The sequence below is a fragment of the Mustela nigripes genome, chromosome 7 (genome assembly GCF_022355385.1).
Source record: "Mustela nigripes isolate SB6536 chromosome 7, MUSNIG.SB6536, whole genome shotgun sequence".
Classification (NCBI taxonomy): domain Eukaryota; kingdom Metazoa; phylum Chordata; class Mammalia; order Carnivora; family Mustelidae; genus Mustela; species Mustela nigripes.
In genome coordinates, this window is record NC_081563.1 from 111,484,771 (window position 1) to 111,501,277 (window position 16,507).

A 16,507-nucleotide genomic window follows, 5' to 3' on the forward strand; every position below is an offset into this window, starting at 1 on the left:
GCTGTCTCTTCAGTGAATGGTACTGGGAAAACTGGACATTAAACTCAGAAGAATATAACTGGATCACTGTCTTATACCACACATATGAGTTATGAATGGATGAATGACTTGAACATAAGAACTGAACCCATAAACCTCCAAGAAGAAATCACACGTAGTAAGTTGCTCTCTACTGGTATTAGGGAATAGACTTTTACATCAGACACCAAAAGCAAAAATAAACAGGTGGAAGGACATCAAGCTGAAATTTCTGCATGACAAAAGGGACCATCAAACCCTTAAAAGGCGACCTTTCCAATGAGAAAAGATCTGTACATCGTATGTGTGAGAAGAGGCTAATATCCAAAATATGCAAAACACTCCTTCAAATCCAAACAAAAACTGAATAAAAACTGGGGAGAATATGTGCATAGCTACTTTCCAGAGACGGCATGCAGGTGGCCAACAGACACAGAGAAAGTTGTTGAACATCACTAATTGTCCTCAGGGAAACAGAAGTCAAAACCGGAATGAGCTATCACCTCACAACTGTGGGAAGGGCAATCGTCCCAGAGACAGACACCAGGTGTGGCCAAGGGTGTGTACACCAGGGAACCCTGTGCACTGCTGGTGGGAATGGAAATTGGTGCAGCCACTGTGACAAATGCTGTGGAGGTTCTGGGAGAAATTAATACAACTACCACATGACCCGGTATTTGCTCTTCTGAGTATTTCTTTGGTGAACACAAAAACATGCCCCCCAAAAGAGTGATGTACTCCCATGTTCACGGCAGCATTAACCAGACATTAATCAGCAATAACCAGACATGGAAACATTGACCTTGGGAGCATTATGCTAAGTAACTCAGACACAGGAAGACAAACACCAGAGGCTCTCATGGACATTCCACGTGGAAAAAAAAATACTGAATTCATAGATAGTGAGACCAGATTGGTGGTTGCCAGATTCAGGGATGGTGGGGGTAAATGGGTGAAGGTAGTCAAAGGTGCCATGTTTGAGTGATAAAATCCGCAAGTCATGAAATGTTCTGTGAAACATGGAGATGAAAGCTAATCCTGCAGGATGGGGTACAGGCTCCCCTGCTACTTGAAAGTACAGTGTTCCTAGGGAACCTTTCACAGCAGAAGTGGTGTAAATGGAAAAAGGAATGAACATTCATTTCTACAGAAAAATGAGTGAGCATGCTCAGACGCCAAAAGTTCTTTGGCCTCAGGACACAACATCCTAAAGGATGCCCAAAATGAATGGAGATAAAGCACAGCAGATGCTCCCAGACACAATTCAAAGTGCTGGTGGCTGGGTGCAGAGAGCAGTGCCCGGGAAAGAGCTGGTTGGGATGCACGCAGCCTCTCTAGTGGTTCCCACAAAACAGATGCTGAATGCGATGCCCACTTTTTGACTTTTTTCATAAGAGGGAAATCCTCTTCAGGTTTCTTCCTGCTCCTGGAGCTGGGTAATAACATGGATCTTTCCAAAAAGACAAGTGTCTTACCATGAACTTTGATAAAAGTGGGGAAGACTTGTACTTGAAAGTTACTGAGGGGGTAGATGTTCAGAGATCTCCCGGACACAAACCTCAGCAGGTCCACTGTGAAAGACCTTCCTCAGCAGGTGGAACACGGACTACCTCCTACCCCCAGAAACCTCCTCCTCTGCCTCACTCAGGACAACCCACAAGAGATGGGAGTTAACTCAATTCCTCCTTTCTCCCATTCCTAATATCGAACCCATTGGCAAATCCTGTGAGCTCCATCTTCAATAGGTACCCAGAATAGTACTAACCTCTTAATTTTTAAAAAAGATTTTTAATTAATTAACTTATTTGTCAGAGAGAGAGAGAGAGAGAGCACGCACAAGCAGGCAAAGTGTCAGGAAGAGGCAGCGAGAGATGCAGGCTTCCTGCCAAGCAAGTAGCCCAGTGCAGGACTCATCCCAGGTGCCTGGGATCATGACCTGAGCTGAAGACAGTGGCTTAACCAATTGAGCCTCCCAGTCATCCAGCATTAACCCCTCTTTCCAAGGCTGCCTGTCTGGTCCACACTGGAGCCCATCTCTTGCCTGAGTTCCTGGAAAAGCTTCATTGACTTCCCTTTCCCATCTTTAACACTGTGTCATCTGTTCTCGACACTGTAGCCAGGATGACCCAGTGGAACAAGGTCCCATAGAGTCACAGCTCTGCAATGGCTTTCTGTCACCCTACTGTCACCTCCTTGAGGTCATGTCCTAACTATCTCCTCTGGCCACAGGGCCTTCCTGCTCCTCCTGGACATACCTGGTATGCTCCTGCCCTAGGGCCTTTGCATATGCTTAGCATATGCTTTCCCTTCTGTGTAAAAAGCTCTAAGTGAGTGATATCACTGACCTTCTTTTGAACTTGACTCAAGAATCACCTTCCTAGTAAAGACCCAGCTGGCTCCTATGTGAAGAGCAAGCAAAACTGCCACCTCCCCTTCAGCACCCGAGCCCTGTCTCCTGCTTTCTATTTCCAGAGAAGTTATCACAATCACCAGGCCATCTCAGCAAGGGAGAAATGGAGGTCTACTCGGATGATTTCACCATTGACTCCCTCTGATTTTCTAGTCCAGAGCCCTGGGGGAAAAGGTGACCAGAGCTCTTGGATAGCCAGGATGCCTGGGACAATGGGTCCCCCTATGGCACCCTGAAGACCATCAGGAAAATGAACCATAAGAGGAATCCACTTTCACATGAGACCTCATACCAGAAGCCTTCTTTGATTCCAGGTGAGCACACACACTTCCTCCCTTTGCCCGATGTGCTCATCTGAGAAAGCTGAGCAGAGAAGCATCCCAAGGTCCAAATCTCCCTCTGGCCAAGGTCCTGGGAAACAGACATCTCTCCTCCCTGCGCCAGCCACCTGTGATTGAAGTCTGCTGGGGCAGAATGGGGCACCTGTCCCTCTTTCCTGGGACATCATCACAAACCAGGCTTTGCTGCACAGTTTTCGGGAAGGAATCACCAGCAGCAGGCCACCCAGGTTCAGTCTGAGTCTCGTATGCCAGGCCCCATGTGAAATGAGAGCTTCAAAGAGACTGGGGTACTGTGTGGCCTTGGAACCTAATGGCAGGAGCTAAGATTTCAGTTCCAAATGAACACTGGCCTCTTGCACACAGCACAGCAATGTGGAGGATTTCTCAGGGGTGTGGCTCTGGAAGAAGTGCTTCTACAGCTGAATTCACAGACAACAGACAGAGGACATTTGCGGTGCCTCGTCCAAGGAAGCAAGGGGCACACTGGGCAAGAAGCCATAATGCTGCCTGTGGGCTGCTTCCCACCAAGCCCCCTGCTGAGATGAGGGCTGGAGAACCCAACAGGAAGCAAGTTTCCTATCACATCTGCAGCAGGAGGGCTGGCTGGGGAGCAGAGTCCTATCCCTGGAGCAAGCTGGCCTGTGCATCAAGAGTGAGGGCCACTGCCACAGCCTCACAGTGTCCCAATTACCTGATCTGACTGCCCTACCATGGTCACACCTGCTGCCACGGTGACTCCTAAGACCCAGACACTGCTTTCCTCCCAAGCTCAATGCTGCTCACAGAGAAGCCAAATCCAGCCTTAGAAACATGTTCCGGAATTCCCTGGGTTTGTCTACACTGGCCCACCCAGATGTCCCTTCCAGATCATTACTCAAGTGCCCTCGGGTTTCAAGCCACCTTCAAGCTGCCCTTCAAAAGGCAGGAACAAGTCCATTTAGGCAGCCCAGCTGAGCGACTCTATGTGCAGCATCTAGGACAACCCACACTTCCTCCCTGAACACCAACACTTCCAAGTCCCAGCTGCAAACCCTCCCTCACAGGGCACGGAGCACCACACCCACATGAACACTCTCTTTCAAATCTCTTGTCTCCCATTCCTTCAAATCAGAAACCAAGCTCCAGTCACCCTCTATTTTCCCCTCAGAGAAGTAAGATAGAGGATAGAATAAAACACTACGTGTGCACGGCATACTTCTATCCGAATGAAATTCCATGTTCTTTCTCATACAAGAGCCCTGCATTGCCCATACTAATGAGAGGCACCACAAGTTCAATTCTCATATATATAGTTGATCTTATGTTTTTCCTTTTGGTATTTGGATCTCGAAGTCAATGTCTACATTGCTTGCTTAAAATAACAAGAATAATAATGACGTGGTCACATAAAGGTCTGGGTCTCCATAACCAGAAAACATGGATCTGGTTCAGATAAGGATCAAGACACAATCTCTTCCCAGGAAGCAAAGCCCACACAGGGAGCTGACATGCTTCACAGGTGATGAGTTCCTTTGCTCCATGGAGTTGTCCAAGTGCAAAGGATGCCAGCACCCTCCAGGGTTCATTCTGTTTTCTTCATAAATTCCCCAGTTCAAGTCCCAAATGATTCACCAGGTCAGGTTTCAGAGCCCAGGATGGGCCACCAGGTGAGCGGCCATACACACACACACCGCCTCCCCACTGCCCCGCTAGGGGTGGCTAACCGGGGCTTGTGTTCTATTGGGAGCACAAAGAGCCTCTCCCTGGGCTCCTAAACAACCTACACTCCTCCTCCATTCCTCCCCCTCACATAGGGCACTGCACCCTGTTACAACACTGAGGCTTTGCTTTACTTTTAAAAATAATTTCTTTTTAAAAAGATTTTATTTACTTATTTGACAGGCAGAGACATATCAAGAGAGGGAACACAAGTAGGGGGAGTGGGAAAGGGAGAAGCCAGCTTCCCGCCAAGCAGGGAGCCCAGTGCGTGGCTCGATCCCAGGACCCTGCGATCATGACCTGAGCCAAAGGCAGATGCTGAATGACTGAGCCACCCAGGTGCTCCTCAAAAATAATTTCAAATATCAAAGTGGTTCACGGAAGAGAAAAACATGAACCCCCACAAAGGATTCTTGGACTATTTCAGAAGACTGAAATTTTCCCATTGTTTAAGGAAAAACGGGGAAAGAAAAACACACCGACTCTCCCTTCCACTAGCAGGTCTGATTCACTTCAGTGACTGAAAGAAGAGCAGGAAATACAAGGGGAACAGATGTTCCAATGACCCACCCATCATTCCAAACATCGAACTTTTGAAACTTCACCCACATGCAAAGAAAGAAACCAAGGTCTGATGCAAAGAAACCACAAACCAAGGTCTCAGCCTGGTAATGCAGAGAAGTCTGAACTGGAGTGACAGGGACAATGAGGTTGTGGTGTTGGCTGAGGCCGGTGGCACAGAAGAAGGTACCATGCCTGCTCTCCACCTGGGCCTCACCTGTCCTCAGCCAGGAGCCTGCTCACAGCCCTGACCTGTCACAGCTGTCACACAGGAGACACAGAGCCACCCCTGGAGCCAGCCCTGCCCACAGCCTCCTGCAGAATGCACTCCGCTCTCCTCCATGAGCCTTGTCAGCTCTACCCAGACCTGGGACCCCCCTGTCTGCTACAAAGCTCTAGGATCTCCCCCTGCCCCTTCATCCAAAATTACACTGGCCCGAGGCTTTCATGGGAAAGGGGGAAGGCTACCTACTGAATGGCTAACACCTCCTTTCCTCTTCTGTCCTATTTCTCTCCACTTCCCTTTCTACCTGGGCAAACTGGAGGGAACCTATCAATGGAACATCAACGTGCTCTGAGATCTGAATCTTTCATGGCAGCTTTCCTTATGCAATAAAAAACTAGTGTATCCTGCCACAGTGTGTTTGAAAACTATCATCTACAGAATAGGAGAGCGAAAATCACTCCATTTTTACCTCACTCTTCATGAAGCAGAACATAGTTTTTTTCTTTTCTTCAATGACTTCAGTTCCTATCCATTTCAATGCAGTGTTAATTTCTTTGATTCAGGGGTAGGATTTCGTGATTCCTCACCTGCAGAGAACACCAGAGCTTATCACAAGTGCCCTCCCTAATAGCCATCACCCATTTAGCCCTTCCCCCCACACCCCTGCCCTCCAGCAACCCTCCGTTTGTGCTCTCTGGTTGAGTCTGTTCCTCATTGAACTCTCTCTCTCCCATCACTATGTTCATCTGTTTTCTTTCTGAAATTCCACAGGAGTCAAGTCAACAGGGTATTGGTCTTTCCTTACTGATTTTGCTTAGCCTAATCCACTCTAGATCCATCTACATCCTTACGGATTGTAAGATTTCATTCTTTTTGAAGCTGGTCCTATTCCAGTGTGTGTGTGTGTGTGTGTGTGTGTGTGTGTGTGTGTGTGTGTATTCATTCCACATCTTTCTCTCCATTCATCAGTGAATGGACATTGAGCCTCCCTCCATAGTTTTGCTATTGTTGATAATGCTGCTATAAACATCATGGTGCTTGTACCCCATTGAATATGCATTTTTGTGTCCTTTGGGGCAATACCTAGGAGTGCAATTGCTGGATCCTAGGGTTGTTCAGTTTTTAGCTTTTGTAGGAACCGCCATACTCTTTTCCAGGATGGCTGCAACAGCCCACACGCCCACTGACAGTCAGGAGGATTCTGCTTTAAGCAGAATATTCCCTGCTTGCAATCTTCTAAGAAGGGAAGAGGAAACCTGTGGGATAACCTGACTCACCCAGTGTCAGGCAAGCAGCTACAGAAATTCACCCCAGAGTTCCTCACACCAAGCCCCTTGAAGCTACCAGCATGCCTGGAATTTGGGAATTCCAGGAGAATTCCCAAAGACTGTCCTGCTGACTTCCCCACCAATGAAACTACAGAGAAAACACGGCAAGTCCAACTATCTAGATGATCCATTTAGTGAAACTAGAAAGTCAAGCCTCATTTTTAAATTGTCAAAGCCTCCTTGGAATCATTTTGAATTTTCTCTCTGCCTTTACTATAACTCTTCGGATGAAAAGATGAATCAATTAGGAAACATCACCTTTGACAAAAGACAAGACATCATCCAAGTCTCTATCTGACCACAAACAGCTACCTAACCTTAGATGCTGGCCATTCCACCACAGCCTAGGCCCAATGGAATAAACACTGTTCGATGAAGGAACACATTCTATGTTAAAAACACACACCAAGTAAATCTCATCTTCCCTTTCTAATCAAAGCGATTGCCGAGGAAAGGGATGTTCCAAATACCTTGGTAAGCCAGAAATGAACAGAGAAAATGAGATCCACTGCTATGTTCTACCTGCAGGGAAACAAAGGAACTCTAGATTGTTAACAGGTGCTTCAATTTGACTTTGCGGCTCCACTAGAAACAAGAGAAAAGCCCAGGAGGTTTGGGTTAAAGAGAAGTTTTATCTCCCGTCCTGACATGGATGTAACCTTGCAGCCAATGGGCCTGCTGCTTTCTCTGAACGCTGACATCCTGTGACAAGTTGCATGACTGACTCAGATGCTGATTTCAAAACTTTGAGTCTCATGGAGCCAGAGTGGAGAAGGGTTGTCAGGTGGGGAGAAGCAGGAACCTCTCACCTAAAGCCTACACACCTGCTCCAACTTCTGGAAGGAGAGACACACGCTTGCTTCTTAAGTGGTAATTAACTTCCTTCTAAAGTCAACCAATGCCATTGTCCTTTTTGGAGAAGTAAACATACTCTCCAAACACTCAACTCATTGGTTCCAAATGCAACACGAGTGGGGTTTGGTTCCCCCAGGCTACAGACCCCCACCAGGAGGACCCTCCTGCACCATCATGACAGCCTGTTACCACCAAACCTGGGGACACGGTGAAATGCTGAGTGGGGGGACGGCTCCAGGGGTTGTTACCACCACTCTTGAGCCTGGGGAAACAAACTATACAGCTCACCACTCCCTCCCATAAAAACAAACCGCAGTGCCTCACCTTTCAGGGTCTCTCAACCAGCACCTCACCAATGCCCTCAGAGCCAAGAGGCTGCACTGACTCCTTTTCTGGCGTGTTTCCCACTGCAGCTCACCACTGCCTCCAGTGGTGGCAAGCAGCATTGCCATGCCTTCCAGTCAGTCTCACACCGCAGCTCACCATTCCCTCCAGTGGTGTGAACCTGCACTGCCGGGCCTTCCAGCATCACGCAGTGCAGCTCTCAACTGCCTCCAATGGTCTCAAGCCACACTGGCACATCTTCCACCGTCCCTCAGACTGCAACTCAGCACTGCCTCGTCTTCCCACACCTTGCACGGTGTCTATCCATGGCACCCATCGTCTGGAAGCTCCGGTGGCATGTCTTCCAGCATCTTGCTCACTGCAGCTCAGCACTGCTTCTCTTGGCGGTAAGCTGAACTGCCTCATCTTTCAGCATCTGTTACACTGGAACTTAGCACTGCCTCCAGTAGTGGAAGGCTGAATGATGAGAGCTGCTTGATGGAATGGCAGTGCAGAAGTCTGTCACTGGATGCAGTGGTGAGTTGCATTGGGATAGCTGCTGGGAGACATTCCAATGCAGCTTGTAGTGGTGAGCTGGGAGACATGCCAGTGCAGCTTGCAGTGGTGAGACGCTTTGATTAGAAAGGGAAGATGAGATTTACTTGGTGTGTGTTTTTAACATAGAATGTGTTCCTTCATCTGACATTATTCCATTGGGCCTAGGCTGTGGTGGAATGGCCAGCATCTAAAGCTAGGTGGCTGCTTATGGTCAGATAGAGACTTGGATGATGTCTTCCATTTCTTCCAGTGGTGAGACGCTGGAAGAAATGGAAATGTCAGTTTCTGTCCCTGGAGGCAGTGGTCAGCTGCAGTGTAAGAGACGCCAGAAGGATTTGCAGTGCTTCTCATGGCCATGAGAGGCAGTGTTGAGATGCAGCACGAGTCCATGGACGGTGTAGCTGTGCAGCATGTCACCACTGGAGGTAGTGCTGAGCTGAGCTGCCATAGGAGATGGCAGTATCCCGTCACTGGAGGCACTGGTGAGCAGCACTTTAGGACACTGCAAGGAGAGGCTGTGCAGTTTCCTACTACTGGAGGCAGTGATCAGCTGCAGTGAGAGGGATGCTGGAATGCTTTGCAGTGCTGATTACTTCTACTGGAGGCAGTGATGACCTGCACCGTGAGAGGAGCAAGGTGATGTGACAATGCAGCTTGCCACCACTGGAAACAGTGGTGAGCTCCAGTGCAAGATACTGAAAAATGCTGTGCCCTTTCACGCCACTGGACACAGTGATGAGCTCCAGCGTGAGACGCTGGAAGGAGGGGCAGTGTCAATTCCCACCACTGGAGGCAGAGGTCAGCTGCGGTGCCAGAGATAGCAGAAGGCTTTGCAGCCTTTCTTACAGCCACTAGAGTCAGTGTTGAGATGCAGTGTGGGACGAGTAATTGCATGGCTGTGTAGCTTGTTGCCACTGTAGGCAGTGATGAGCTGCAGTGCACGACTCTGGGCAGAGTGGCAGTGTCGGTTCCCACCATAAGAGGTTATGAGATCTCAGCCCAAATCTCGTGAGAACTCAAGCAGTACTCGCAAGATTTTTTTACCCAAATATCATGAGAACTCATTCCAAATATGAGATGAGAATGTATTCCAAAGCTAGAGAGATCTCGTTCAAAATCTCCAGAGAACTTGGGCAATTCTATTGAGAATTTTATCCCAATCTCTCGATGTGGGTAGAATTCTCATTAGAATTGGGTAGAAACCTCCCGAGAACTCACTTCAACTGTCATGAGAACTCAGGGACACGCGATGTCAGTCCAAATCCTGGGAGATCTCAGTCCAAATCTCGTGAGAACTTCTTTGATGCTTGAGAGATCTTAGTTCAAATCTCCTGGGCACTTAGGTAATTCTCAAGAGAATTCTACCCAAATCCACAGATTTAGCCATACCCAAATCTATGGATTTGGGTAGAATTCTCATGAGAAGTCATTTAAAATATCGTGATAACTCAGAGACATCACATGACCTCAGTCCAAATCCTGTGAGCTCTAGTCCACATCTCTTGAGAACTTATTCCAAAGCTCACGAGATCTTACTCCAACGCAATTTGGGCCGAAAGCTCATGAGAAGTGGCCAGAACCCCCCAGTGAACTCGCTTCCTGCAGCGGGGCACTCAAAGGAGTTGCCTGGGCCTGGCCCGTGGTCCTGCTGGGTTGTGGCAGGAACCTCCCGAGAGCGGGCTCCAAAAGCCAGGAATGCGCGCAGGCGGCCCAAATCACCACAGATGGCCAGTTGCCCTTCCCAGCCTCCACCCCTGGGGATCCCGCCTCAGTGCCGGCAGATGGGGCCTGCCATGCCCCTAGGCCCGAACCCTAACCCTAGGTTGGGTTTTCAGGTTTCCGTCCCCAGACGCCTGGCCCCCAAGCCCTCCAGACTGGGGACCCCTGAACCACACCCCAGGACTCTGCAAGGGGCCCAGAAGGTTGCAACACAAACCTAGCGAGAAAGCGCTCCAAACACGGCGCGCACAACGCCAGCCAATTCTGACAGCTGGAAGGCGTGCAGCCTGCTCTAGATGCTCTCTCCCCCTTTTCCTCTGCCCCTCCCCCGCTCTCTCAAACACAAAAAAGCACAAGGGAGTGATGTAGCTATTAATATTTTTTACAGAATTTCAGAAAATACAAATCCCTGTCAGAATCCATTACTGGGGGCGCCTGGGTGGCTTGGCTTGGCCTCTGCCTTCGGCTCCGGTCATGGTCTCAGGGTCCTGGGATCCAGCCCCGCATCGGGCTCTCTGCTTGGCGGGGAGCCTGCTTCCTCCTCTCTCTCTTTGTCTGCCTCTCTGCCTACTTGTGATCTCTCTCTGTCAAATAAATAAATAAAATCTTAAAAAAAAAAGAGAATCCATTACTGTATCAAAGTTCATTTCACCTTATTCTTTAACTCACAGAGCCACCTAGGTGCCCCTTCACCTTATTCTTAAGAAGTCTCTACAAACTATTTCTGCTTGTTCTTGCTCTATATACTCTTAAGTTGTGAGAAACCATACTTCTAGGTTGTTCACCCATAAGCCTCAGCTCCGCAGGTGGCTGGAAGTGTGCACACCATGCTCTGGACTTCCTTGCCAGCTGGCTTCCATTACAAAAATAACCTGGGAGTCTCTGGCAAGATTTGTTTTTATTTATTTAAAAGAGAGAAAGTGTAAGCCGGGAGGAGGGGCAGAGGGAGAGGGAGAAGCAGATTCCCTGCTGAGCAGGGAGCACGACATGGGATTTGATTCCAGGACCCTGGGGTCTTGACCTGAGATGAAGGCAGAAGACCAACTGGCTGAGCCATCCGGACAACCCAGCAAGATTTGTTTTTATGGCCAGATGAAGGGTGAATCCACATTTATCTCTCAGCTTCTGGGGCACCCATGGCAGCTCCAAGCCGCCCCTAGCTTCCTGCCTGGGCCCTGGTGCTCTGACTGAAACAGCGGCCCATTAGCCAGCACCTGCACTTATGGGCTTGGGGTCTGGCAGAGGTGCAGTAGCCAGGACTGATATGTAGATGTCAAACTCACAAGATCTTGATCACTCTCCAGTAGATCACAAGATTCTACTTCTGGACTGTCTCTCTCCCCTCGGAGGCAACATTAAAAAAAAAAAAAAAAAGAATAAGGTAAAATAGAACATAAGTTCCTAGAGACTTCCAGCCACTTAACTGGGTTTTTACCCTTGGCAAGGGGAAATGCCAAAACACCTGGGGAAGATTATTGGCACTTTGACCCACAGCCCCACCCTGGAGTACTGGGGCAGGGGGCATGCAGCTTTGTCCTTGTCACTTTCGTGGGCCCTCATGTGCCTGCACAGTGTGCTGAACTTACGGGTTCTGGATTTCGAGGCCTTGGAAATGGACCAATGAATTAGACCATGTTCTTTTTCTTCTCTTTCATTTTTTTTAAGGTTTATTTGACAGAGAGAGAGCGCGCGCGCGTGCACAAGTAGCAGGAGCAGCAGGCAGAGGGAGAGGCACTGAGCAAGGAGTCGGATACAGGATCAATCCCAGGATCCTTGGATCACTGCAGGGCTGGATCCCAGGAGCCTGGGGTCATGATCTGAGCCGAAGGCAGTTGTTTAACCGACTGAGTCACCCAGGTGCCCTACTTTATTTTTAAGTAACTTCTTAACATCAACATGGGGCTTGAATTTACAGCTCCGAGGTTGAGTTGCATGTTCCACTGACCAAGCCAGGAAGGCACCCCAACAACTCTGTAGTTTTGCACAACCTAATCCTCAAGACTTTGACCACCCACCCCAAGGACATCATGGTGGCCCACTTCATTGATGTCATGTTGCTTATCTTGGACAATCAGAAGGGGCCGGAATCCAGATTGACTAGGGAGTTAAATCCCAGGAAAAAAGTGCCTACCCAGCAATGTTCTTGGGGTCAGCATACTTCTCCCCCTAGGTTAAACACAAATTACACTTGTCCCTCCATCTACCCTCACGGTGCACAAACCATGGCAGGTGGGCCTCTTCAAATCCTTGTGAAAGCACTTACGTTTGGGTACTGCCCGCCAGATGCATTTATTGGGTAGCCCTCAAATCTATGCTCAAGTGGGACCTCATGCAAGAGAAGATTCTCTGAGAGGTCCGGGTTCACATTGTGTATAGCAGACCCAAAGCATATTTGAAACTTGCGGGAAAAATCAGATGTCCTGGGCTTTTTGAAGCCATCAGGTTAACGATTAGGGTTCTATTGGAGATTAGGCATTCTTCCATGAGACACCACATTAGTCAGCACCCGGACCGTGTGCACCTAACAGCACTCTGATTCATTAGATGCAGGTACAGATGCAATTGGGCTTGATTTAACTCTGAAGGTACCAGTAAGCTGCCCATCTGTGTCTAAGAGGGTTGTGCATAAAGGATAAAAACATCAAAGCCTGGTTTATGGGTGGCTCACAGGACATACTGGCTTTAGCAGTGGACGTTAAGGACTTACAGCCCCACACAGGACATTAAAGGATAGCCGTGAAGGAAAGGCAGCCCAAAGACTGAGCTTTAAGAAAGTAGGACGCATTCTTCACCAGAGGACAGATAGTTTGTGTCAGAATCCTGATGCGGAAGGGCAGGGACTTTAGCAAGAATGAAACTGGACTTCCCAAGCTCATCAAACACTTCCACTGCATGTGATCCCCTCCTCACAGCAAAGCCCAAGGCTATGGGCAGGCACAGTTACCTCAATCCATGGCCCATAATGTGCACCCATCAGCTCTCCTGTCAAAAGTTACACTGAGCACCTGGAGTCAAGGACTGCACTGTCCTGTGCCTGGGCTCGGTGCCCCAAAAAAGGTGACCTATCAGCCTGCAAGAGGGAAACCATTGCCCTCACTGGGGCTGGGTGCAAGGAACTATAACAACTGGCCCTCTGCCTGTATCTTTCTACATGCTTCTTCACCTGAATATTGAGGGATGACCCATATTCCCTAAAAGGCTTTCGTACTTTGGGGGTTTCCAGACCGTCTCTACCACATGGTAGTTGGTGGAATAAATTAGGATTCCATTTGCTTTCCCCTGGTGATATCTGGGCAAGTTCAGGTGAATGGTGACAAAGGGGCAGCAGCTCTTGCTCTAAGAAACACTAGGATTTGAAATTGAATAGGGGCCATACATCTCTGTGTTCATTTACTAAACCTTGTCACCTTCAGTTGCAAGTATTTCTGGTACCTGTAGGGTTTGGTCCAAGGGCTGGATAAACCACTGACCTTGTAAAAGTTAACCAGGCCCCCCCTGCCAATACCAATCTGGGTGTGGTCCAAGGAAGCTGCCCATGCCAGGGCACATGTGGGTCACTGAAGCCATGGGTGGGAAGGGCCACCATAAGAAATGGGGTCTCCTCCTTGCCTTCTATGTCTTGGGCACACCAGACCCTAGAGGGCAAATCTCAGGGTCAAGCAGAAGCAGGCCAGTGGTTAGCTTCTGTCTCAGGTACTAGGTGGTATCTGGGTACTCTGGCTTGAGTCCTAAAGGTCTAGATCAGGAGTTGGCAAACTTCTGTAAAAACCCATGGAAGGAATAGTTTAGACTTTGTAAATCAAATGGTCTCTGTTGCAGCTACTAGTTTCTACCATCATAGTGTGAAAGTAGTCAGTGAATGAGTTTAGCTGTGTTCCAATAAAATTGATTTACAAAAATAAGCAGCAAGCCAGACTGGGCCCATGGACAATAACTTGTCAACCACTGTCCTTGTCCTTGATGACACTTAGTAGATAACTTGGTCGCCTGAGGGAACTATGGTCCATTATGCTCCTCTGTGAGATGACAATCTCTAAGGTCTGGAGTTTTGCTGAGTTGTACATAGGTGCAGAAGAGGACACTGTGGATGAGAATTTCTGACCAAGTGGTAGGTGCAGAGGCCAGAATGTGAGGGCTACCCCGGAACATGGTGAGCCTCCTTTTTTCATAAGAAACATCGACAGGTTTATTGCAGATCAGTTCCGACCCTCCTACCCCCATACACACATGGTCCCTGGGTGGGCACTGTCCTTAATGGGCTCTTAAGAGCCCTTGTGCTGTGGCCTGACCACCAGCCCCTCTCTGGTGATGGCCCAGTTGTAGCTCTTCGGTGAGTCCAAAGCTTCTTCCACCCGTGCCTCCAGGTTCTCTGGGGTGATGAAATTTTTTGCTTCCTCCTATTGGGAGACAGAAGACCAGATGAATGAAAGCACATACCTCCTGGCCTTTAGCCCACTGAGAGGCTCCGGCTCTCTCCCTGGATGGATGCTTGGAGCCCAGGTCCTTTGTGAGTGTCCTGATGACCTTCCCATGGAAGAACATCAGGCAGTCTTACCATATTCCTCTTTCCTAGATAATTATCCACTGGACATCTCAGCCAGAACTCCAAGTACACCAGTTGTGACAATCTCGTGTCACAATGGGTAGAATCCGTTCCTCAATGTTGCCTCAATGCCTCCTCTTCATCTCTCTCAAGCTTGTCCTTCTTCCCCTATTACTTTATTATTTTTTTAAATTTTATTTTATATATTTATTTGACAGAGAGAGAGATCACAAGTAGGCAGAGAGGCAGGCAGAGAGAGAGGGAAGCAGGCTCTCTGCTGAGCGGAGAGCCCAATGTGGGGCTCGATCCCAGGACCCTGGGATCATGACCTGAGCTGAAGGCAGAGGATTAACCCACCGAGCCACCCAGGTGCCCTTATTACTTTATTTTTTTAAAAAAAGATTTTATTTATTTGTTAGATGGAGGGAGGGAGGGGGAGAGAGAGGGAGAGAGGGAGAGAGAGAACAAACAGGGGAAGCAAAGGGAGATGCACGCTCCAAGCCGAGGATCCTGACCGGAACTTAAGTCAGACACTCAAACTGACTGAAACACTCAGGTGTTCCTCCATCTGTTACTTTAATTCAGACCCCATCCTTTCTTGCTGGATGACTGCTAACTGGTTTCTCTGCTTTTATTAAGTCTCACACCTGCCATCCTAGCCCAGAATATTAATACTTTAATGATTTATCGCCCGCAAAGCAAAATAGGAACTCCTTGCGGAAACGGGAGTCCCTCCCACAGATGCGGGCTTACCACGCCTAGCCACTGTAATACTTTTCCTAACAATTCTCACCTCTCTGTCTTTGCGCCTGCCAGCAACTCTCCTTGAATTCCTTCACTCCCAAATCCTCACATGCTAACTCTAGAGACTCAAGGCGGCTCGCTTGCTCAGTGCACGTAGCCAGAGCCCCACTGCGCCGCGCCCAGGCCGACTTCCCGGCCTCCAGCTCCAGCCCCAGCCCCAGCCTCAGCACCCCGCGAGACACGGCCCACCTGCAGCTGCAGCACTTCCTGCTCCTTGAGCTGCGCCCAGGCCTGCGCCTCTAGGGCCCGCCGGGCTTTCTCCTCCGCTTGCCGCTGCTCCTGCTCCCGCGCCTCCTGCCGCAGCCTCGCTAACCTGGGGTGGGGTGGGGCAAGACGCTGACACTGAGCGCGGCTGGCTCTCCCCGGAGCCAGCCAGCGGCCCGCCCCGCCTCCTCGCCCACTCACCGCAGCTCGAGCAGCCGCTGGTTCTCCGCCTGGTTCCAGGCCATCAGGTCGCGGTGCTCGGTAGCATCTTGCAGCGCCTTGCGCTCCGCCAGGACCCCAACCCGGGCCTCGTGCACCTTCTTCCGCACCTCGGACACGAACTCAAGCCTGGGCGGAGACGCGCCCAGAGTCGGCACCCTCTATGCCCGCCCGCTCTCATACACTGCCCGCGGCACTAACGGTCGCCTCCCCCCTTGTCACACACACCTGAGGGCGCGCACCGTCTGGCGGTACAGCCGGTAACGCTCCGTCAGCAAGAAGAATTCTACAGGATCCACCGCGGGCGGGGTCGTCACGCGACCGACCTTGGACTTGGCTGGAGGGTCGTAGCGGGTCTTCCGGCCGCGCACCTGCAATAGTAGCGGGGCCGGTGGTCCGCCCGGGGACCCCCGGCCCAGGACTCGCAGCGCGCGTATCATGGCCCAGGCCTACCCGGCGTCGGGCGCGCCGCAGGGCACCACGGGACCCGGAAGCGGCCGCGGAGCGCCACGGGACATGTAGTCCACAGGCCTTGCCTTCCCGCTCCCCCGTCCCCCCTCCCCCCCGCCCCGGGGGCCGCTCGAGGGTCGTGTGTCTGCGGACTTCGGCGCTTCCGCCCCAGGCCCACGGGCTCTGGCTGCTCCCACCCTGCGGGGTCTGCACTACCTCGCCCCCACCCCTCCCGTGTCCCTCTCGCCG

The 16,507-nt window shown here is 50.1% G+C and overlaps 1 protein-coding gene across 1 annotated transcript; it reads right to left on the reverse strand.

Annotated features, from left to right (window-relative positions):
- Positions 1-14,198: 14,198 nt before the first annotated feature.
- Positions 14,199-16,299, reverse strand: LOC132021776 (small ribosomal subunit protein mS26-like). The gene is made up of 4 exons (XM_059406651.1): positions 16,037-16,299; positions 15,791-15,937; positions 15,575-15,698; positions 14,199-14,435 (listed from the first exon to the last, which is right to left on the reverse strand). The coding sequence occupies exons 1-4, from the start codon at positions 16,246-16,248 to the stop codon at positions 14,301-14,303; spliced, it is 618 nt and encodes a 205-aa protein (XP_059262634.1). The 5' UTR covers positions 16,249-16,299; the 3' UTR covers positions 14,199-14,300.
- Positions 16,300-16,507: the final 208 nt, after the last annotated feature.